Consider the following 23,206-nt stretch of genomic DNA (forward strand, 5'->3'; position numbering starts at 1 on the left):
CAATTTACATTGTTCTAGCAGCACAAAGGGGGTTTATAGCAGGTTATGCCCGAGAGTACTTTACAAATGAGAATCAGGCCCTGCCACTCAAACCTTTCAATTTAAAGCCAATAATCTCTTTTCTCAAGCTATTTTCAACCTCCCATTTGTTAATGGTGCTAACTGAGCTGGACTATTGCGCTTGTTACTGCAAACAGTCTTTCTAAGTCAAAAGTCCAGTCAGTATTTTCCCGATCTTTTACTACTACTAATGGTCTATTTGTTTTTTTCCCCCCATGTCGTTCCCCCTTTTTAAAAAACATATGACAGCGTCTTTTTAAGACAGCTCACTCCCATGGGAATTCAGTGTATGGTTTGTGGGCAGTATATGGCTCTCAGCAATGCTTTTGCCATTGCCTATTTCAAGAGTATCTTTATGCATTGATCATGCTGAGTGAGACTTGTAGTTCTGCAGAGGTAGCAGCTCCCCTTGCTGCCACATAAGAGGGTCCCAGGTTCAAAAGCAGGCCCAGCTCAAGTGGAGGCTGACAGCACTGGATTGCCATGGGGCAATTTATGGAGCTAACCTAACCCTTGCTCTGGAGAGAGGCATTTGTCAGTGAGGGAGAAGATGCCATGACAGCAGCAGTGGTCAGTGAGAAGGAAAAATGAATGAGCTGTGTCAACAGAATAGGTCGAATTGGTCAGACATTTTAAAAAAGGTCAGTTGCAGGTACATTTGGGGGATAGGCTGTTTTAATTACAGCTAAAAAACTCACTCGCAGCTTTCCCCAAAATTCTTAGACTATGACTACATTTGTTTACAAAAGGGAATACTCATAAAATGTTGAAATTTCTTGTAGCAAATGTCTTTTGATCCAGCTATGAGTCTTTAAAAGTAGAAAACAGACCCACATAATTGCTTTTGAGGATACATACATGCATACACCTCTCAGAATGGTTCAAAAATAGAACTTGATTGGCTACAGTCTGAAGTGAAAGCCATGAACGGAACAAGAAGCAAAGTAATTTGTACCAACAATATCTAAAAAGGCATCTAATTTGGAAATGAATGACATGTATATTCTGACTCTTTAGTGCTTGTTCAGAGGAAGTGGCCTGACCGGTTTTACATAGCAGAGCTATTTAACTACCATCTTTTACAAGACTTGTGAGGGGAAAAATTAGTTATAATTGCAATATTGCTACAATAATGCTTTCCCCCTAATTGCCTTTAATTTCAAAACACACAAAAAGGAGGGGTTTTTTTGCTATATGTTGTACTTCTATGCAATACAATCAATGAAAACAAAACACCAAGGACAAAACATTAAACATCCTGACTTCAACAGTCTGTCATATTTAAAAGTTTAATATAAAAAAAATAGCACCACTGACTGTATATACAAGATTCATACAACGGTGTATGAAAATTCTTCCAGCACATTGGATGTAAAAATATCATTGTTGCTAACTAATTTATATATGTTGTTAGTATTGTCTCAGGCTTCTGATTGCTATTCAATTTTAATGGCTAAAAGAGGGAAAGGGAGAGGAAAGAAAGTATGTTAGGAGTAGAGCTGTGAGGAACCAGAACGTCTGTTCTGTGGGAAACTCCAGTATTTGAAATTTAGAGATTTTATGCAAAATGAAATTAAAAAAAAATTGTTTGGGTCAATCGAAACATTTCATTCAAATTTGACTTTCTATATAATATACAATTAAATACATTTTCGAATGACAAAGTTGTTTTGAGAACAAAACCCCCAAAATGTTCCCTCCCAAGAATGTCAAAAGTGAAGTGTTTCAATAATGGTGAAATGTTTGTTTCAGGGAGGTTTCCAAAACAAAATTTTCTCAAAATCAGCAGGTTCCCATGGAAAGTTTAGATTTTGAGGAAACGGCATTTTGCAATGGAAAAAAACATTCCACTGGAAAATTTTTCACCTGCTCTCGTTTGGAGTTAGCTATATTACAGTGAAGTGAGTTTTTGGATGGAAGGAACTAAAATCTGAGAGTTGTTTTTTTTTTTAAATAAGAAAGATGGGCTACACTGAAGAACATGTAAGAAAACTAGATTGTCCTAGGATTTGCTGAGCATGACATTACAGATATATCAAGGTCTTTACACTCTTTTGGGCTGACTTTAAAAGCGGGTCAAATAAGTAGCATTATTGTAAGTAAAAGACTCAACTTTCAAAAATGCAATGGTGAACAATGAACTGTATAACCGTCATGTTGGTGTGAACACATTTATGTCCCAAGCACACATCTGGCTGAGCAGATTTTCATTCTGTGCAACCTGGACATAAAGCAATGTAGCTCCGTTTAAAGTTCTAATAGTCAGTATGTTTAGATATTAGTATATTTTATACTTAGTATTATAGGAATTTCATTCAACACATTTATTCAGGTGTTCATTTCAAAGGCATTCCAGTGTGCATACAGGACTTGTTGAAAACTGGTCAGTCATTTGCGGATCTGATGCTGCAAACATATAAGCACCTAAGTAACTTTACTCATGTGAATAACCCCAGTGAGTTCTATTAAACTACTCAGGGGATTAAAGTTATTCACATTCATATGTGTTTTCAGGAACAGGCCCTGAATTTGTACCTTTTTGTAGCAGGTTTATTCTAATGTTGCACATAAAAATGAGTTTTATTCTGCAAGACATTTTTGGTAACATTTTATTCTACATGAACAGAATTGGATGGTACCGTCTTATCACTGCCATGTAGAGGTTCAGGAATCCATTCTCTGAGACAGGTTGAGCCTGGCTATCACACAGCCCTATCTCAAAGAGTTGCTAAAAAATCTGGATACTCATTTAAAGGGAATGCTGTTTAAGCTGAACTGGTGGAGGTATCCTTTTGATAAATCTCATTTTTAAAGAAGAAAATAAGAGCATATCCAACCCATAAGTAATCTACTATTTTTTAAAAATATACTCGTCCTGGCATGGCTACATAAGATGTGGACAATCATGGTTTTTTTGGTTCTTTTATGGTGCAGAAGGACATTTTGAATCCACTTAAGTCCTAAAGCTCAACACCTCTGCATATGTGCTGAACGTTAACAAGATTACCCACAATGGCAGCTTCAGTCAGGAAATTAATCTAGAAAATCTACTTTTTAGATCCAACACAGTTGCAAATGTACAGTGTGCGTTGTGTTTTCAACTTCTTTTTGGAGAACATTTCCACTGTATTCTTTTGCTTTTTTAAAGAGTGCCACAAAATATATGGCACACAGGCATGGCTCAAGGAAGGAGGCAGACTGCTGAGAACGCCAGATGCTCTGGGAGCTATCCAACCACTCTTTGACTTAACGAGACGCAGTGTGTTGTGGCATCCTATCAGGAACGCTTTCTGCATTTGGTGTTTCTAAACGGTGAACTAGTTGTCCGTGAGCAGTGATGGGTCGATCATGCTAGGAGCTTAATTTGTGTGTATACCAGACTAAAATCAAGGTGGGTCAATCACACCCTATAGAAAGCCACCATGTCATCAGCAGCTAAAGCCTGGAGTTTAGTAGGATTTTTTCCCTCTAGTGGGAAAACAAGGTACTTCAGTCTTCAGAAAAACTTTTTTTTTTAACTAAAGAATTTCAAGTTTTCCAGATAGTGCAAGACGTGGGGTAGTGCCTATAAGACAACAAAAGCTGACCAAACAATGGGCATTAATCGGACCTTTTCCAGGCCTTTTATCTCATAATGCTCTTGTTCTTGGGTCTGCATTAGAACCACACCCCAGACGTTGGAAAGTTACTAATTATGCCCCAGAGGCTGACAGGTGGCTAATGAGTGACTCTTCTATAGTCTCTCATCAATCCTCAGCATGTATCAAAGCTGTATTTGTTTCCAATTTCCCACTTCTGATTACAAAAATAGGACTTACTATAATCATAATAACAATATTAATGATATAAAATAATTATTGTAATTATATACTTTTTGGCAAATTATTAACACAGAACAGCCAAAAGACCCCATTGGATTAAAAAAAGGTGAAGATGCACAAGTATTAAAAAAGACAAAGTCTTTGTTAAAAAAGAGAGAAAAACAATTCACAAGTTGATGTATTTCTGTAAGGCAACATGTTACCTTTAGTCTGCTATCTGGGATTATGTTGAGATTGGGTCACTGTTCAAGGAAATGTCAGAACTTTGCTTGCTTGAGTTTATCGATGTGGTAACAAAGTTTCAATGCTGGTCCCAATTTCAGCCCCAAGTATTTCATGATCATGTCACTTTTCAGCAACAATAAAGCATTGCCATCAATCTCCTGTTTTAAAAAAAGAGAGAGAAAATCAAGATGTATAATCTGTGACCAGTGCTGAAAAAGTAAGAGAGCAGGCATTCCATTGCAGCTAAGACAACTTCCAGCTGCATCTTCAAATGGCTTCATTCAGAGCAGAGCTGGCGGAAATTTTGTCAATTTTAAAGTTTCATCAAAGTCCATTGAAATTAAAAAGTGCCATATCAGTGCTAAGTATTAGCATGACTTCCATACATTGCATTGTTTCTGTTTGATGGCCAGATTTTGTCTATGTGATCCATGTTATACTAATGAAGCATTACTATGGATCTTAATTTGCATGGACCATTATTGTGCTTACTGCTGATCCACAGTACGATCACTTTCTGATTCACTCAATCAGCAGTTGATGGTCAATTTACACTCCCTACCCCTCCCCCCCCATATTGGAAACCACTTTCTCCTTATCTCTTCTTCCTATCATTTTAGGCAAGATAAAGGAAGAATCAATGTTGCATTCAAATATGGATACAACAAACACGGGCATAGCATAAAGAAAAACAAACTTCTGGAGCTTAGAATAACGTAAAATAAAATATTGTCAAGCGATTAGAGTGAATTCGGCTTTTTCAAAATGTTAATGAGGGTCTTTTTCCCCCTTTAACATTATTATAGTATGTAAGGGTTGGAATTAAATTACATGACAAGAGTGTGCCAGAGGGAGCATTCATACTTAATTAAATATCCTGCAATAGCTATGTCCCTCTGAAGAAAAAGTATGTTTGCTTCATTTCTCTTTATTAATACTGTGTCAGCGCTTATAAAAATATACTGCAGAATTCTATAGTAGTGATCTAAAACTCTGCAATAGCGCTATTAGAAGATGCAGGACCAGATCCTTAGCTGGTGTAAATCACTGAAGCCAAGGGAGTGAGGTTGACTTACACTAGTTGAGGTCTGGCCTACAGTAATTTGGATCATTACTGTAGACTACTGGAGTGTTTTTATAAGGGATTGGGAGCAAGAAACGACACAGGTTTCTCAAGTACATTTGGAGTTAGTGAGCAGCTTCCAGCTGCAATAGGAAAGTATTATTGTATTAAGGCTTGTTTCTGCAAACACTTATTCCTGAGCATATTTCTCAGCAAGGTGAGTAGTCCCTAAAGGGGCACTAACCCCGTGGGGTTGATTCACTAGGACTATCCGGAATATCTGGCGCTATACTCAGTAATGAGGGTTGCAGGATCAAGCCGCTAGTGAATAAAAAGATTAAAACAGCAAAATGAGACCGCACCTCCCACTTCAGAAGCTAGAAATGTAGGCTTCCCCTCCCAGTAAGGTCACCCTCTCCAAGCACTGTTGAGTGGTAAGCTAACGGGAACAAAGCTAAAATAATCAATATGAAGAAGGTCTAGAAAACGATATGTGCTCACAATTACAATATCCGTCACTGGAAGAGGCAGGTTATAATTCTGAATGAACAGGTTTAATTACCTTAAACATAAAGGTTTTAGTCTCCTTCACATATGCATTTGCCAATTACTGACCATAATTAAACTATCAGAGCGTTGCATTGCTTTGCTCCCTCTAGGTTTGATTTTGCTACTTGTTAATTCTCCATGTATTCCTCCCTCATGTACTATCCCCCGCAAACTCACATTCTTTCTCTCTCTGCTGGGTACCACTTTTGCTCCTTTCTTCTTGCTGAGAGGTCATTGCAAAATGGCTCACACTCATTGCCAGAAGTGCTACTGCGAGAGAGGTGTGCAGCTGATGGTCTCACACCAGTTCTGCCCCCTTCAGTGACCCTATCAATTATGGGCTAGATTCCTCTCAGCCTGGACCCTGTTGCAGTGGCTCCGGATGCAGAAACATTCCATGGGAGATGCTGCAGCGCAGAAAACAGCCCGGGAGGTTGGGGGATTCGCGGATTCAGTGCACACCCTCAGTAGTCACTTTTGACAGAGTTACTGCAGAATCTTGGCCACAAGCAAGAGCTGCCTTCCTACGTGGGAAAAACACAAGGGAGGGCTGTGACGGTACCATGCAATGCCCTCCCTGTTGTGGAGACAGGGGAGTAGACTGGCTCAGGGGGATTATCTCTCGCTACAGCTGTTTAGGTGAATTTGGCACAGTAAGTGTAAGTCAATCCCCAATCCCTGATGGTCACTTTAAATATAACAGGGCAAGTACTGTCCTCATTTGCTTTTGCTTTTCCCACTTTCTCCTTATTGTACCTCCCTGCTACAACGGTGGTGTCATGACTAAGATTAGTTGATTGCTAAAGCAATGATTTTAGGTGCTTGTTGGGGCTGTCAATGACATTAAGTGCTTCAAAGTAAATTATGCTTCATAGAAAGATTTAACACACAGGAAGATATGGCTAAGGTTAATGGACTAATCACTTGTCTCTCCCCTCTGGGGTCTCCATGCTAATCCAGCTTAGATTAGAAGGTTGGAAAATTGCAGGGGTATATATTTTTTCAAAGGCCTAATTGGATTGAGTTGTGCAGTAGCCTCACAAAAGCTCTCAGACCTATTGCATATTTTACAGTGCAACTGTCTCTAAGTATATACAACAGGTGCTAGGTGCTTTCCAATGGACGATGTGGAAAATTTTAGTGCCCATTTAGCTGGGTCTCTTTTGTCACAAATACTGTAGGACTATGGCACCACATAGAATCCGACAGCGTAGTCCACCTAGAGACTGTTGTGTCAATGCACCAGGCTCCATGCTGTATAAGACAAGATAATGTCAGAATCTGCTACATATGCAATAACAAAACAAAAAACGCCCTGGCGCTTTTGTACTAGGGAGACTTGTAACTTCCTAAACGCTCTTCTTTCTGGGACAGGGCGAGGGGGTGAGGAATAGCTGGGAAGGTCTACACATGTTTCTGCGATCCTCCGTCACATTCACACCCACTTCCCCTGATTTGCATCCCCCGCCCCAGACTCAAAACCTTCTGTCAAGGCAAGTTTCTTTCAACCCGCAGATGGCTAAACTGTGTTGTCTACATTGCTGGTTTATACCATGGTTTTGTCAAATGGTTTATAGGAGAGCCATGCCCTGTTTGTAATGGTCAAGGAAACTAAAGTTAGCTCCTTACTGGCCTGAACTTCATTTAAACACAGTGCTGGAGCTAATTAAGATATGGCCTTAAACTCCCAGCCCAGGGGATTAGCTATAGAACGACGTAAGGCATTGCTTCCCTCCAGGGGTTGAGAGAGCAATTCCTCCACACATTACTCTCAGTCTCTGCTGGCACGAATCACCCGGTTGGACCTAGAAGTTCTTTTAATTTAGAGTTAAATTCCAACACTTAGATGTTAAGATCAGCCGTGTCTTGTAAGCCGCTGAGCACCAGCAATTCCCTCTGCAGCCAATAGGCGTTGAGGATGCTCATTGCCTGTAGTCAATGACCTGTAGACTTAGCCCAAATAGCCTGGTTACACCATGGACTGCCTCCTACGTACATGTTTTCTGAAAAGCTCCACGTGTGGACCTAATGCATGAGGGTCTGCATCCTTCACAAACCAAACCACGTCATCGACAGTCCAGGTCGAAGGGTTCTTGCTTGATGGCCGAGCTGTATCTTGTCTTTCCGGCGAAGGACTTGAGGCTATCGATATAAAAAGCCCATAACAGCATGTTACAACTTAATACCAGTTAACTTGTTTTGAGAGCACTCAGGAGTAGGGCAGCCTTGCGTGGTTGCTACAGCGTCGCAGTTTGGGCTGGTGTGTGTGTGTTGGGGGGAGGTATTTGCTTACTAGGAGACTCGATCCCAGCTGGTGAATTGTGTTAAAAACGATGAAATACTCAGTCTCCTGCTGGGGAAGGAAAAAACGTACCAGCTGCCACGCTCTTAACAGAGCAGCCACTGCTGTCTGATCTGCAGGCAGCAGGGATATTGGCTCAAGAAGGCACTGCTCACCCAACACCTGGAGATAAAACACCACAGCACTAAACAAAGGAATTAGCCACCCCGTGCAAAGGCTTGAGGATGAAATGGGGATTTAGCAAATTGTTTGCTCTTAGCGTTCAGATATTTTGACTTATCCTGCAGCTTAAAAGAGCATTTCCATTTGATATCCTCCTAATCTCGGGCTCTCACGAAGCTGAAGGTCCCCAGTGATTGCCTATTTGGAGAGCTACTAAAATGTGTGAAGATGAACGTTGCACATGTGACTTCTTAATGGTATAAGCCCAGGATGATTTAAGGTCACTTCAGCCTATTCCAGCTTTAAATCAAGGCAATAAAGGCACATTGGAATGAAAGTGCATTTATGTTTTTATTCCTAGTCTCTGCAGAATTATAAATCTCAGTCACCACGTGTATGCAACCTGCCCCCCACACCCTCTTCATGCTGCTGCACTATTTCCAGAGCTATGTGATGACATTAGCTTACAGGAAAGCTGTTTACATTTGTTTATAGCTACACAATGCAAACTTCACATTAACTGGAGGCAGCATATAGACTCATAACACGTTAGTAGCCAAAACCATCTCGTCTCTCTTTGTTAGAGCAGAATTTTTAATGAGTAGATATGAACAGTAAGAGACCAGGCACAACAGAAAAAGAACAGAGCAGGCAGGGGGAGATCAGAAATACCTGACGAGTTGAAAAAATGGAGGCCAGAGAAGCCCAGAGTAGTCAAGAGGGGAATCAGAGAGGCTCAAAGTGGCTGATTAGAGAAGATCTGAGACGTCCAAAGAAACACTGAGCTTGGAAAAATGTCTAAACTCTGTAAGAATCCCAGGGACCAGTGAGAGCACTATAAATACATGTGAGCAAATGGAATGGGCTGGATCAGCGGCTCATGTAAATTGGTATCCCATGGACTTCAATGGCGCTCTGCTTATTTGCACCATTGGAGGATCTGCCCCTACAAGCCGGATCCCTGCATAAGGTCCAGGCTGTGCATACTGGTACTTTTTTGCCACCCTAAGTATCTCCCAGTGTAACATAATTAGGTATATTTTTGCAATTATGAAAGATGGATTCCAATAAGCAGCAATACTATGGGTGTGCAAATCTGATTGATGGGGCTTGGTACTGGGATATGATGTAAATATTGTGATAATTATACTCTCATTTACTAGGTCACTCTTTTGGATATACAGGACAGAGAGTAGCTGCAGGTCCTCTAATTAGACTGCTAGTGTTCATGTTCATATGGAATCAGGCAACTCTGGGCTCCACTAGCAGAATAAATGCAGTGCACATCTGGGATCTTTGGCATGAAGCTGTGAAGACAAAGCACGCCAAACGAATGGTATAATCTCTGCCAACCATCGGATGATCAATAACATAGAATATGTTGTCAGGGACAAGCGAAAGAAACAGGATGCATCTTGGAGGCAGAATTTCAGCTAGGCAGAAATAGGTTCTCGTTATCTTAGCTGAAAACATCACCAATTTCTATCCTGCTTGATCAAAGTGGAGCCTTGCTTTCAGTCTAATCCAGATATAGGCATGTATGTGGAGATACCTAGAAACTGCCAGTTGGCTGTTCAAATGGACTGTCAGCAGCCAGGGCAGACTTTAGGTTTTTACTCTGAAAAGGGTGGTGAGGCAGTGGCGCAGGGAATTGGATACACCTAGTGAATTTGAGAGGGAAGTTTCTTCCCTGACACTATAAACTGTAGAAGACGATGACCTTGATACTGCTCCTGCTGGGTGATCTAGCCTTCATTGTGCTGAATGAGCATGAAAATGAAAACGGCAGGCAAAGCTCTGCTTTCTATTACACCAGTGTACATGAGGGCAGAGTATGGCCCAGTGACGTGCATTGCTTCCAGAAATGCCATGGAAGGGCAGAGGAGAACAGATGGCCCACTGGGAACAGCAGGAAGTCTTTAACAGTATTAGCCATTTCTCTAATAAAAGGAAGGGGGAGGGTGGAGAAAAGAGGTTGAAATGACAAGAGAATTCAACTCACCCCTGACAGTGAAACAATCAATAAGTTGAAGCTAAGGTTTTTAAGATAAAATATAAATGACCCCTTTAAGGAGACCATACTGGTAGAACTCTTCAAGGAATCTGAAAAGCGCCAGAAGTTTAAAATCACTCTTTCAAATTTCAAATCAATAACAGAGCACTGATTTAAAAACAATTAACTGTTTTTTTTCAGATATTAATATTTGAAATCCATTTCCCCCTGCACTTCTCTGCTACAACCCGAATTCAGGGTTATGTGCTTCTCTGACATTAGTTAATGACATCACAAGCACCTATAACAGATTATTTGCTGACATTGTCCTGTTTCAGAGCCAATTTACCCCTATTTATTTTACGGGGTTTATCACAGCAGTACAACCACCTCATATGAGTAAGCATTAAAGTAACAGGGCCTTGTTGAAACTGGGATACCATTAATTTGCACACAGAATCCAGAACTCAGGTCTTGGTAAGCAAGTACTGGAAGCTCAGTTTCCCATATGTTTTAGAACATTTTTCAAGCTTTCCACTCTGGCCATATAGTCTATTGATCTGGGAACTTAAACCCCCCCCCCCCCCCCATAAACGTCTTCATTTACAAAAAACTTAATTTCAACAGGACTTTATTACACGTTATACAAGGTGATTTGGTAACATCATTTTGCTGGAAGAATCCTACATTATAAACAAAATTGTTTGATGGTTGTATGATAAGTACTGTACTTTTTTGTGTCTGAAGGTACTTGCACTTAACACAGGGTTTAGATAAATGAAGAAGTCTCATCTCTCATGGGTATTTTATGCCATCCTGTCATCAGAATTAATCAAGATGTTAATGAATACTCAGATTACAAAGAGATGTGAATGCTCAGAACGAATAATTATTTTTAGAGATCATAATCTAGGTCAAATCCAATTTCCCATTTTTGACAGGTGGCAAAAAATTACCAAATTAATGGAATGGGATGTGGAAAGCTAGGCAATGAAAGGGAGGGAGAAGAAAGCACTTCTCATTCATCCTAAAACCAGATGATGTGGAAGAAGAGGAATTGATCCTATTTAAACAACCTATTCTTGGAAAGTCCATGGCAAAAATACATCAGAAACAGGGAATAGTTGCTGCAGAAGAGAAGCAGAATGGTATGTGCCAAGGAGGCTTTCAGCAAGAATTCTGAGACTCATGGACAATATCTAACACCTACTGAAGTCAATGGAAAGACTCCTGCTGACTTCAGTGAAATTTGGATCAGGCCCGTATGCACCACCTTGGGGTGACCAAGCCCAAGGGTTCTCTGCCCCATTTGTCCTTTTCTTTAACTCTAGTTTTTTGGCCTTCCTTCTGGGCCTGGAGCCACCCGAAGAGGATGATGAAGTGGTGTAAAGCCCAACAACTAAATTGGTGTCAAAATATAGTAAAGAAACATAATGCAGAAACTGAGATAAAAATAGCAAAAGAAGGGAAGATAAATAATGTGCTCCTTAAATACATATAAGGCAAACATACAGGCCCAGGAGAGATTAAGGCCATTGAAAGATAAGAGTGCAAAGTGAGTGATGGATTATCTTTAATATTGCCATGGGCCTAAATGATTTCTTTGCCTCAGAGGAAAGGGGTGGGAATGAAATCTGAAAAGCTTCCCTCTCATTGCCCTGGAACAGATAATAAGGGAAAGTAGATCTACTGAAAGTAAACAAGACTAGCAGGCAAAGAATTCTCAAAGATATATCAAGGAAACATTTTTTAAAAGCTCACTATAGACTGGGGTAAAAAAAAGTATGGATAACATACTTTAAAAAAGGGACAAGACATAACAGAGGGAGCACAGAACCATCAGAAACGTGGGAATACAATTACAAATTATTTAAGAGGAACAGTCAAATTTAGGAAGATCCATGAAAAGATAGCTCATGTTTGACCTGTCTACTCAAATTATACATCTCGGTGGTTCCCAGCTCAGGGCTACCATATGTCCGGATTTCCCCGGACATGTCCGGCTTTTCGGTCTATAAATAGCCATCCGGGGGGGATTTCTAAAAATCTAAAAATGTCTGGGATTTCCCCCCGGTCGGCTATTTATAGACAGAAAAACGGCGGCCAAGCACCGCTCGGCAGCCAAAGCCCCTTCCCTGCTCCCCCCATCCCCTGCAGCCCCTGCAGCCTTACCAAGCCATCTGGCCCCGCAGCTGTCTTCCTCCTCCTCCCCTCCCCTGAATGCTCCGCCCCCCTGCACCTCCCCCTCCCCTGCTTCCCGTGAATCAGATCTTCGCGGGAAGTCTGAAAAGAAGTGGGGGCAGGCGGGCGGCAGCAGCAGGTAAGCTGGGGCAAGGCGGGGAGGAGAGCTCCGGGGAGGCGTGGCCCTGGCTGAGCGGCTCTGGCCCTGGCCCCAGCGGCTTGGGCCCACTCGGGCCCCAAGGTGGCAGCCCCAGTTCCGGCTGAGCGCGCCAGCCCGGCCCCGGCCAAGCAGTGCCAACCAAGCACCCCTGGCCCCAGCCGCTCTGGCCCGGCCCAGCTCGGGCCCCAGGGTGGCGGCCCCAGTTCCGGCCGAGTGCGCCGGCCCAACCCCGGCCGAGCACCTCCGGCCCGGCCCCAAGTCTGCGACCCCGGCCAGAGCTCTGGCTGGAGCACAGCCCGATTCCTGGGCTCTTTAAAGCCGGCCCTGGTCAGGGGATGGGGGGGGGAGTTGGGGGTTCTTAGGGGGGCAGTTAGGAAGTGTGAAGTGGGAGGGAGTGGATGGGGGCGGGGCAGGGGCAGGGCTAGAGCGGGGCTCCTCCCCCCCAGTGTCCTCTTTTTTGCTTGTGGAAATATGGTAACCCTATCCCAGCTACCACTGTGCATCCCCAGTACTGGTACTTTTAGACCACAGTTGCCAACTTTAACATGGTAAATAAGCACCCCGACTTTCACAATAAGCCAAAAATCAAGCTAATTCCATTTCAAAACAAGGCCCAAACAAGCCAATTCCTAAGAACCCCAACACTCTATGTGACTAGATCCCCTCCAGCATGGAGGCTGGGACTGTGGTGGGCCCGTTGTGCACCCCTGACTTTTTTCCCCTCTTGGCCCTGTTTGCCCCCCCTTGTCCCTGCTTGTCGGGAGCCGATCAAAAAAAAAAAAAAGAAGGAACAAGCAACAAGCTACAAGCCAAACAAGCAACAAGCTACAAGCAAAAAACTAGCCAACAAGCAACTCACAAGCCAATTAACACAAAAACAAGTCCAATTTCTGCATTTTTTTTCACGGATTTGGCATGTCTGGTTTAGACCCTTGTGGCTGGTAATATAGGCTCCTGCTCCCCACCTTAATGATGAAACTGTGTGCTGGGTCCTGGCATTTAGCTCCACACACCTTAATCTGCAATGGAGCAATGGCTGTTCTGTAGCTGAAATCAAAATCACAAGAGGAGCCCAAGCTTGTTAGAGAGCATGTGAGTGTCATGAAGTCAGCATTTGAAGATGTTGATTTAGAGAATCTGGAAGCGTGTCAGTGAGGGAGAACTACTGACATTAGAAAGCCTGGTGAAGAGGGAAACGCAGATTTCTCCAAACTCTTAAAGCTCTAGAGTGCAGGAGGATTTCCAAGGCTATGTGGGTTACAGCAGAATAATTCCACAAGCATCCCTAGCAGATGCTGAAGCATAATGACCTAAGATGAGGCAGAAGCCACGGCAGGTGGCAATGTGGAGGCACCTCCTTAAAACCACAATCTGGAAATGTTTTTAGTGTAATTGTGGGGAATTAGCCACCAGCCTCCCATTCACCTGACTCCATCATGGGAACTTTGAGGTTAAAACCTATGCAGTGCACTTGAAAAATGGGTTCTGCTATGCATCAGTATATCTTTTATAGCCTGAATAATGTGGTTTTTTTTAAAGTGTCATTTACAGTAAATAATGCATGATCTTTTACAAAAATATCAGTGAATAAAGAAGATTTGGCTTGAGGCTTCAAAAAAAAAAGTCCTTTTAAATTTGTTCCCCTTTTAATGCCGCCTCAGTTTAATGAGCCCTTCTTGTCATTGCCTTGTTAGTATGCAAACGGAGATGGATAAGTACAGATTCCAATTGCTCATCTGTGTTTGCTTATGATTGAGCAGCATGTAAACTAGCTCTAGAGAGAAGAAAAACACAAAGAAGCATCCTAGTGAGATTGCAGATTTCTAAAACCTTTCCAGCTGAGTGTGTTGTGAAGGCAATAAATAAACTACACTCCTGCTGCACAGAAAAATCTGTTATTAACAAAGTCCAGCAATACCAGTGAAGGTGAATGCAGCAGGTTAGCTGAAACATACAACAGTGTGAAGAAATACACAAAGTTTAAGGAAACATGCAGAATACTTTGCAAAAACTATGGTAAGAACTTCAGTGTTATTGTGGAGAAGTACTTCAGAACTGATGCGATCACAAATATCTAGAGGAAAAATGAAACCAAATGGTGAATGGGAATGTAACTGTTTCCCTAAATCAGTGTGCTATATTGTAATAAAACCATGACCACCTGTAACTTTGCGGGTATCACTATGCAGCACATAGGCCACTCACAACTTCACAGGGACACTGTGTAGTAGAATTCAGATCTCCACTCCAAGCTTCTATCCTTGACTAAAGGAGAATCTCGGCTAGCAGTACAGAGCCTCTGACACACAGATGAGCAGTTCTGATTAAATAGGTGGCATTGGTACATATGCACACTAGCCAGTTCATTGCAATAGTCCAGCATGTTAGAGTATCTGACATGTGTGTGGAAACGAAGATTGATATTGTTGTAGACTGTAAGCTGTTTGGAGCAAGGTCTTTGTCTTCTTGTTTGGGTAGACGATACCGAGTATATCCATGTTATGTTGTGGATTAATCTGCCAATTTTCCGCTTCACGTACAAATAACAAATATCAGCTACATGGAACCCTCATCCTTTCCTTTTTTGGCTAGAACACCTGTTCAGCTCCCCGGCTGGCCAGGTCTTGCTGGTCTCGTGTGCATGAGTCACATGAAAAAGTATTAAACGGTTTTGGCAGAGACTCATTATCTCCTTGTGTTTTATGTGGCAGCCTGAAGTTCTGCCAACTCACCTCAAAAACAACCAAATGGCTCTAGTGCCTGGGCCCAAGCTACTTTTTAAAACATTTCTCTTCCCCTCTCCCCCGCTTTGTTTCCTAACCTGCTACAGAAGAGCTGACTCTAAGTATTGGGATAATGTCTAGGCAGGTTTCAAAGGCAATCGGTTTTGTGAAAATTGTAATAAACTGCTTCCTGGGCAGTCACTGGTGTTGTCCACATCCTGGACACATGAAGCTAGATAGAACCCGATGGGAACGGATGGGATGCTGGAAAGACACTTTAAGTGCATAAACTCGGGCTGGGTGCAAGAGAACTTTAGGTGTTTGAGAAGAGAGTCGCTGAATGGAGAATATACTACAGAAAAAATCATTTCAACACCAATTGAAGTCAATGGAGAGGATCACTTAAATGGGTACTCGAGTGGGCCCGGATTGACCAGAATGTGACAGTGTTTTTGAAACAATATTGCAGAACATGATAGCGTTTGGGTCTATGTCTACACTGCCACTGAACTGAACGGGAAGGTCTGATTGCAGCTCCGTTAGGCATACCCGTTCTAGCTTTCATTTAGCTAGCACAGCTAAAATAACAGTGAAGACACAGTGGCATGGTTCTTCAGCCCAGGCTGTATAAGCACAGTGAGAATCCTGGGTACATACTCATATTGCTAGCCTGTGCTGAAGTCAGTGCTGCTAACCAGATTAAAGCTAGTGTGGTTATGCCTGGCTAAGCTGCAACCACACCTTCGATTGCAATCCAGTTGCACCGTAGACATAGCCTATGAGAAGACCAGGGTCAAGGATTAAAGAGATGTGGAGGTGAAATACAAGGAAATTTGGAAAAGCACCTGTCACAGTTCAGGGCAAGTGCAGCTGTATTTCCCCTCATTGGTCCAGCAATGGCACCCGGTATCAGGCTTCCAGCTCCCCAGCCATTGCCTTTCTGGGTGGAAACCCACATCTCTCTCCCTTCTGACCAGGGTATTTCCAGGCTGCACAGCTTTCTGCCTTCACTGTGTTGTTCCCAACAGAGACAGGCTGCCCAAGGACACCTGCTTGCTTTCTCTTCAGGGATGGTTAACAGGGGTGATTGCTACAGTTATAAGTACCACACAGTTCTTTCTAAGCAAGCCTATTTTATTCTGAAGAGGAAAGCACTACAAAGAAAACACATGAAAAAGAATAAAAAAGACTGCAAGCGTGTAGTGCATGCATACCTTCTGGGGGATGAGGGGCTTCAAAGGTTTGAAAACGGAGCAAATACAGTAGCATCTCCCCTCCCTACTAGAAAAGGTACATACAAAGCCACAACACCACATACACAACTGCATTTTTAATACAATGTACCCCAAAGGTATTAACCTTCATTCAATAAGAGTTCATGTAGCTCAATAAAATTTATCTTCATTCCATAAGATTTGTTCGGGATATTACAGAAGGTTGTCAGTCTGTCACAGCACCATTTTGAAAGGTGACTGTTAAATCCAAAAAGACACTACAGTTAAGAGGAATGGCCTACAGTTCAATGCAATTCAGCGTGCAGAATGCAGGAAATGCATTAAAGATCAGTGTGGATTCATGAAAGATTACTCAAAGATCTGATGTTAATATAATATTTTACTGACAACTGTAATTGGGGAGGAAACCACGCAGCAATGCGCATAGCCAGTTAAGGCTTGCAAGGGAAATATGCTTTTTTTGCTGTCATAAGTTAATGCTAGACGGGGGTGGGTGAAGAGAAATAAGAAAGGCTTCTGCAAATATATCAAGGGAAAAAGAAATTCTAGAATGACAGTAGGTCCCATTAATAAAGGAGGAAGGGAAAGAAATTAATGACTTAAAATGGCTGAGACACTGAATTCCTTTGTTAAATCTGTCTTTAAGATGAAAAACATATAAATGGAGTTTGAATAATTAGAAAGGAAGGAAGACACTGTTAAAATCACTCTAATGATAAAGAGAAGCTAATGGAATACTTGGAAAAAGTGAACAAAGATATGGATTTTAGAGTAAGAGAATTAGTTAACAATGAAACATTGACAATTATTTTTGCAAAATCGTGGATACTAAAAGGCTGGGAAAAAGTAAATTAATTCTGATTTCCAAAAAAAGGAAAGGAGAACAATTCCAGTAATTACTGCACCATGACTGAGATCCTGTACTGCAATCATCACTGCTCAGAAGGGATGCATTGAAAGGGAGCAGTAAGCCATTTTTTGTGACCCCCTTCCTCCATTCTCCCTTGATTCTGTGGCCATCTGGCTGCTGGATAGGTCTCTACCTGGTCACACAGGGCTCCTCTACTTTACCCCTGGCTGGCTGCCTCTTTAACCCACCCATACCCCGACATTGGCTCTATACTGTCAGAGAATTCTTCACTGAGAGAATACTCCTATTGCCATCGGAACTGTTTTAAAGGCTGTTTTGTATAACCAGAGCAGTACAAAGCAGTGTTAATGGGGCCAAGGATCAGGCTACATAAGCTTAAGCCCAAGTAAAATACTGGAACAAAAAATTTGAAGGGGTAAAATCATTAAATACATAAGGCTCAACCAACACCTATTGAATTCTGTAGAAAAACTCTTATTAACTTTAAAGGGAGCAGAAGCGAGCCCTTAACGGATAATGGAGCAATGAGCAGTAAGCAGCCTGGGTTTATAAAGATTACATGTTTCTCAACAAACTTTTTGTGATGAAATTTGACATAATACGTAGGTGAAGAGTGATAGTGGGCTATGAAGTACAGCTAGGAAATAATCCCTTTTGTTGAGATAATTAATGATAAGAATCATGACTTTATTTTGTCAGCTGGCTGTTGGGATCTGCATTGCACAGCACCATGTACACTTATTGAGCTCTATAAATAATAGGTACCTGCATATGTTTGAACTGTGTCGAATTTGGGGAATGAATAACTTGATATTCAGATGAATATTTATAGCCATAAAACCAATTACTCCAGTTCTGTCATATGCATTACACATAACAGATTTAAATTGAATAGTAAGAGTACCAGAAAACATTCATGTTTTCTTCTGGACAACGTTTTCATCATTTATTTCTCCTTCTCCATAGTTTGCTATTGCTTCCTCTAACTCTCAGTGTTTGTGATTTGACTACTGGGGTTATTATTCTGTAGCTCTTACATGAAACACACTTAACATCAAAGGGAGTTTGGGGTGAGTAAGGACTGTGGGATGGAGCCACAGGAGAACAAAATAACACACATGGTTAATATCAAGATGGAATCATATACTGTATATATTATGTTACCACTTCTGTTTCCTTCAAGATAGGTTCCGTTTCTAGTTGGGCTGGATGTCTGATGCCTCAAACCAGTAGATGATGGTCCCCCGGAGGACATCGGACCGGAACGATGACTGCAAGAGGAAGAGGAGCCTCCAGCAAGACGTCCATCTCCAGAGCTCTGTCTCATGGTATACAGGGAGCCCATGCAATTAAAGGCAGAATCAGAAGGATCAACACTGTAGCGCTTCATGTTCATAGGGTCAATCAGGTAATCTTCAGGTATGATAGTTTCTGCTTGGCGGGAAGCCAGTGAAGAGAAATATAGATCAATGAAATGTAGATCATTTCTATTCAGCCATTGAACATCTTGTTTAAAAAGTTGTTTTGTGCAATTAGTTTAACTCTCTTTGCAATATCACACATAGCCAACTGGAATCCACCGGCCAGAGCCCTCAGCATGGGCAGAGTAACGTGTATGCTGTTGGGAACTTCAGAAGTAATTGCTGCTGCAACTGCTGTACAGACAACTGAATGCAGCTGCTGGGTTTTAGGAAGTGACAATGGGTAATGAGACAAATTCATAGCTGTGGTACTAAATAATAATAACAGGTGTAACTGCACCAAAGTGATTGGAGTTACAGCAGAGTTGAGTGTGGCTCCGTCTGATTCAGCTGTGTTAGTTTTGTTTTGGAGTAATTATTTCTTCAGAATCAGGGGGCATTTACTGTTAAATTTGAAAGGAGGGGGGGGAAAGCATGTTCCTGATGGGATGAGGCACTGGTCTCATTTGCCTAATGGTGCTACATGAATAACAGAGGATGCGGGTTATGCATCCATCATTCTCTTATTCCCTTGCACTTAAAGCATGAAGGTCAGAAGGAAAAGGAGGACAATGGGGCATGCAATTTATTGGGTAAAAACTCCTGTCAGCCAATGAGAAAGAGTAAAGATAATAAACCAAAATGTTCTGGCTGCAATTACAAAAATTAATCAGGAAATATAATCAGCTCCAGACAGACATCAGGCCTGATATTCCCCAAGGGAAAGAAAGACTAGATAATTCATGAGCACTCCCAAGTTTGATTACCAACAGAGAGAGATAATTGAGCTTTCCAAATACATTTCAGGTGCAAACATGAATACAGGCAACACTGCCATTTACAAGTTTTTGCCCTGTTGCACCCCTTCCCTGTTGTGTACAGTTGTTGCTTTCTGAAATAATAACTATCCAATAAATGTCCTTTCCTCTTACCATGTAGCCATCAGTTTATATTATTATCTATATAGTCCTATAGGTGTGCATGGCACTTTGCATATACGATTGGCAAGACTGATACCACCATCTATTATGAAGGTTGCCTGACAATTTCCATTATAAGGGCCTGTTTTCAGTTACTTATAACTTTGCCAAAGTTTAACTGTTTGGGTTGAAATTTTCCATGCCATGTATCTGCCTCAGACTGACATAGCTTGGAAAGTTTCAGTCAAACCAATACAACTACTTCCAAGAACAAGGTTAGAGAAAAATACATTGTATTTCAATATTGAAAACATTCTGGCAAACTTTTATCTGCGTCTCCCATGCTTTGGAGCACGGACTTGAAATTTGTCAAGGGAGTGAACTTCATGTTAGGGATGTGCCTTTTGCTGTTCCTGTGAAAATCTCCCCACATTGGCTAAATTATAAAGTGTTTGAAAAAAATCACACTGCACACAAGCTCAGTAGAGACTTAGAGATTTGTAGCTAAAATCACCAAAGATTCCATGCATACTGAGCATGCTCCAGCTTCTCGCAACTGATATGTATGACCAGACTGGGAGTGCACCATCCCCACTGAGTGATTGAGCATGGTCCATCCACAGGATGGGCCTAAGCATTGGAAATGAGATAAGGGAACCCGTCTCTCTCAGTGACCCCCCTTGCTGGGCCCAGGCACCATAGGGGAGGAAGGCACATGACTCAAGTGCAGAGGGCACAAGAGCCAGATGGGGAAAGAGGAGGAGATTGCAATAAGGATCTTTCTGGGACTGGCACTCGGGAGAGTGAAGCTGTGACTGGGAACTGGAGGGCCAAGGAGGAAATGGGACTGGTTGGACAAGGGAACTGAGACTGGGAGCAAGTGAAGGGAGGGTGGAAATGAGAGGTAGTGAGGGAAATGGGGGAGGTCTGAGAGCCAGTTGGTAGGGGGACACACGGAGGTCAGATGAGGAGCTGCTGGGAACGGGGAAAACTGGGAGACTAGTACTGACTGCATAAGAAGACAGGGAACCAGTATGGGGAGAGAGGCAAGGCAGATCTGATGAGGAACCAGGAAGCAGGAGTAGTACTGGGACCAGCTGGCTGAAGGGACTGTGACAAGGAGGGAGTAGCGGGGAACAGAGACTGAGATTAGATGAGAAGACCAGGGAGGAAAACTGGGACTGGGGGAAACAAGGGTGTGGGAGGATGATTGAAAGCTGTGGAAAGGGGAGAGACAGATCCGAGAAGGAGCCAGGAAGGGGTACTGAGACTGGCTGGCAAGGAGATGGGGAGTCGGGGGAGACTGAGACTTGGACAGGGAACCTGAAGGGGAAGATTAGGACTTGCTGGGCAAGGAAACTGGGATAAGAAGCCTGAGTGGAGAATGGGACTGGGACAAGGAGCCAGATGTGGGGAAGAGAGAAGACTGCAACAGGGAGAGGTTGGAGGGGATGAAGTAGTAGGGGTTTGGTTTGGGAAGGACTGTGGCATGAATACATAGGATGGATGGTATTGTGTGTACAGTGTATATAGGGGGAGCTGGTAGCAACCCCTTATACGTAGGTTGCTTAACACTTTCTATTATATAAGATTCTTAGAACTTTTATTCAGGAAGTGCTACCACCTCCATGCTTTGGAGGAAGAGAGAAAGCCCTTAGATTAGACAAGGGCCTTTTCTTTTCCCCATGAAATTCCATTCAGGTTCAGCTGAGATATAAACTATTAAAAATCGCCAGTTCCCTTTTTTCACTTGCATTCCCCCCGGAACATTTTGGAAGTCTGGCAAAATAATAACTGAACCCAGAACAAGCCATACCACCACCAAAGCAGCAGTAGTGGCACCACCAGTAATATCTATGGGAGCTCCCAGAGGAACTGTAGCAATGGGGAAGAAGGCAAGCCAGGCTTGGTTCCTTCCCTGCAACAGCTTACCCCTGAACCTTGGCAGACCATCCTCACTTTTAGGAGCCCCCCATGGGATAAGAGCTCCCTCAACTCCCAGATTGGGATAGCAGAGTGGTGGAAAGAGAGAGACCTTGGTTGGGCCTCCCCCAGCCACCTCCTGGCCCCAGCACACAGTGATGGCAGCCCATTCCCCCCTCTGGGATAACAGCCTTCCCTCCTGCTGCCAGTTAACATATTTAGTCCTATGGGTCAAGTGGTAAAAGTCTGTGCTATTATGCTGAAGCTACAGGATTCAAACTCTGCTGCTGATGCATGATGAGGGGGTTGTTGCAGTTGTACATAATAGGATGTTTTTATTTTCCTTTTTAAAAAAATGTAGGAAATCACACACACACACACACACACAAAAATAACAAACTCAAACACACCTGTGTTAAAAGAATGTTACTTAGATTGACAAGTCAAGCACTTGAAAGTTCAGAAATACCAGATTTATGTTTGCTGGGACAATCTTAATTCCTCCTTGTGCCTGTATTGTGATACAGTGTTTAATTACATGATCACATACTATTTTTTACACAGGACCCCTGTCTCATTCAGTGCACAGGCTGAACACACAAGGAGGTAGTAATCAAGTTGGATGGTTATATGTATATATAATACCTTATAGACTAGATTCATATGTATTGCTGGTGCTTTTCGCTAAGAATTTCTGGGCCTGATTCTCATATTACACTGATATAAATCAAGTGTAACACCTTTGAATTCAACAGAGTTACACTGGAGTAAAACTAGAGCATAAAAGATCAGACTTTCCCCATCTCCCCCAATGGATACCAAAATTACATAGCAGTTGAACTAAATACTTTACAGTTCAGACTCCTCCCATTAAACCAAAGGGAATCCAATCAAGCCTTCTCATTCAAAGGAATTTAATTACTGAGCAGAACACCAGCAACAAAAGTCTCTTATACATAAAGAGGACAGCAATGTCTGCAATATCCCGCCACAGCTCTTTCTGCAATATCCCGCCTGGACCACATGGAATAATTATGCCTCTTGTGAATCATTACATCTTTATTCTGGGAAAATATGGTCTTTTAATATGATTACTATATGAAGACAATACAGACTATCAAAACAACAAACTGCATATTAAAAGAGCCCTGCTGCACAAACAATATAAATCTTATATTATCGTATGTATAAATGAGCTCCGACATTTGTGAGGGCTTTTCTGGCTGTTGCAAAACTATTATGTCAGCAGCTCAGAAGTGATCTATCCTGTGTCAATATATAGTCCCAAGAAAGTGCTGTCTTTGGGTTAAAGAATACAACTGGGAACCAGGAGATTTGAGTTCCATTCTGAGCTCTGCCACAGACTTTTTGTTTGATCTCCTTGGTCAAATTATTTCACCTATCTGTACCTCTATTATCCCACAGGTAAAGAGGGCAAAATGGTACCTACCTTGCAAGAATGTGGTGAAGCTTAGTTCAGTCGTGTTTAATAAACCCATTGAGAAGGTGTGTAGGAAGTTGACAGTGTGATTTTGATGATATTATTAGGAAGGACAGG

The 23,206-nt window shown here is 42.2% G+C and overlaps 1 protein-coding gene across 4 annotated transcripts in view; it reads right to left on the reverse strand.

Annotated features, from left to right (window-relative positions):
• Positions 1-1,936: 1,936 nt before the first annotated feature.
• The window catches only part of SCML4 (Scm polycomb group protein like 4), a 125,298-nt gene continuing 104,028 nt past the window's right edge, over positions 1,937-23,206 (reverse strand). For 2 of the 4 annotated variants that reach the window (XM_065588312.1, XM_005287670.5), the window contains exons 6-8: positions 18,510-18,776; positions 7,715-7,860; positions 2,656-4,264 (exon numbers count right to left, since the gene is read on the reverse strand). In XM_065588312.1, coding sequence (XP_065444384.1) covers positions 4,139-4,264; positions 7,715-7,860; positions 18,510-18,776 — 539 coding nt within the window. In that variant the 3' untranslated portion in view covers positions 2,656-4,138. Of the gene's footprint in view, positions 4,265-7,714; positions 7,861-18,509; positions 18,777-23,206 lie in introns of all 4 variants that reach the window. The other 2 variants (XM_008164914.4, XM_042857669.2) reach the window with 2 other exon arrangements.

Source organism: Chrysemys picta, chromosome 3 (genome assembly GCF_011386835.1).
Source record: "Chrysemys picta bellii isolate R12L10 chromosome 3, ASM1138683v2, whole genome shotgun sequence".
NCBI classification, from domain to species: domain Eukaryota; kingdom Metazoa; phylum Chordata; order Testudines; family Emydidae; genus Chrysemys; species Chrysemys picta.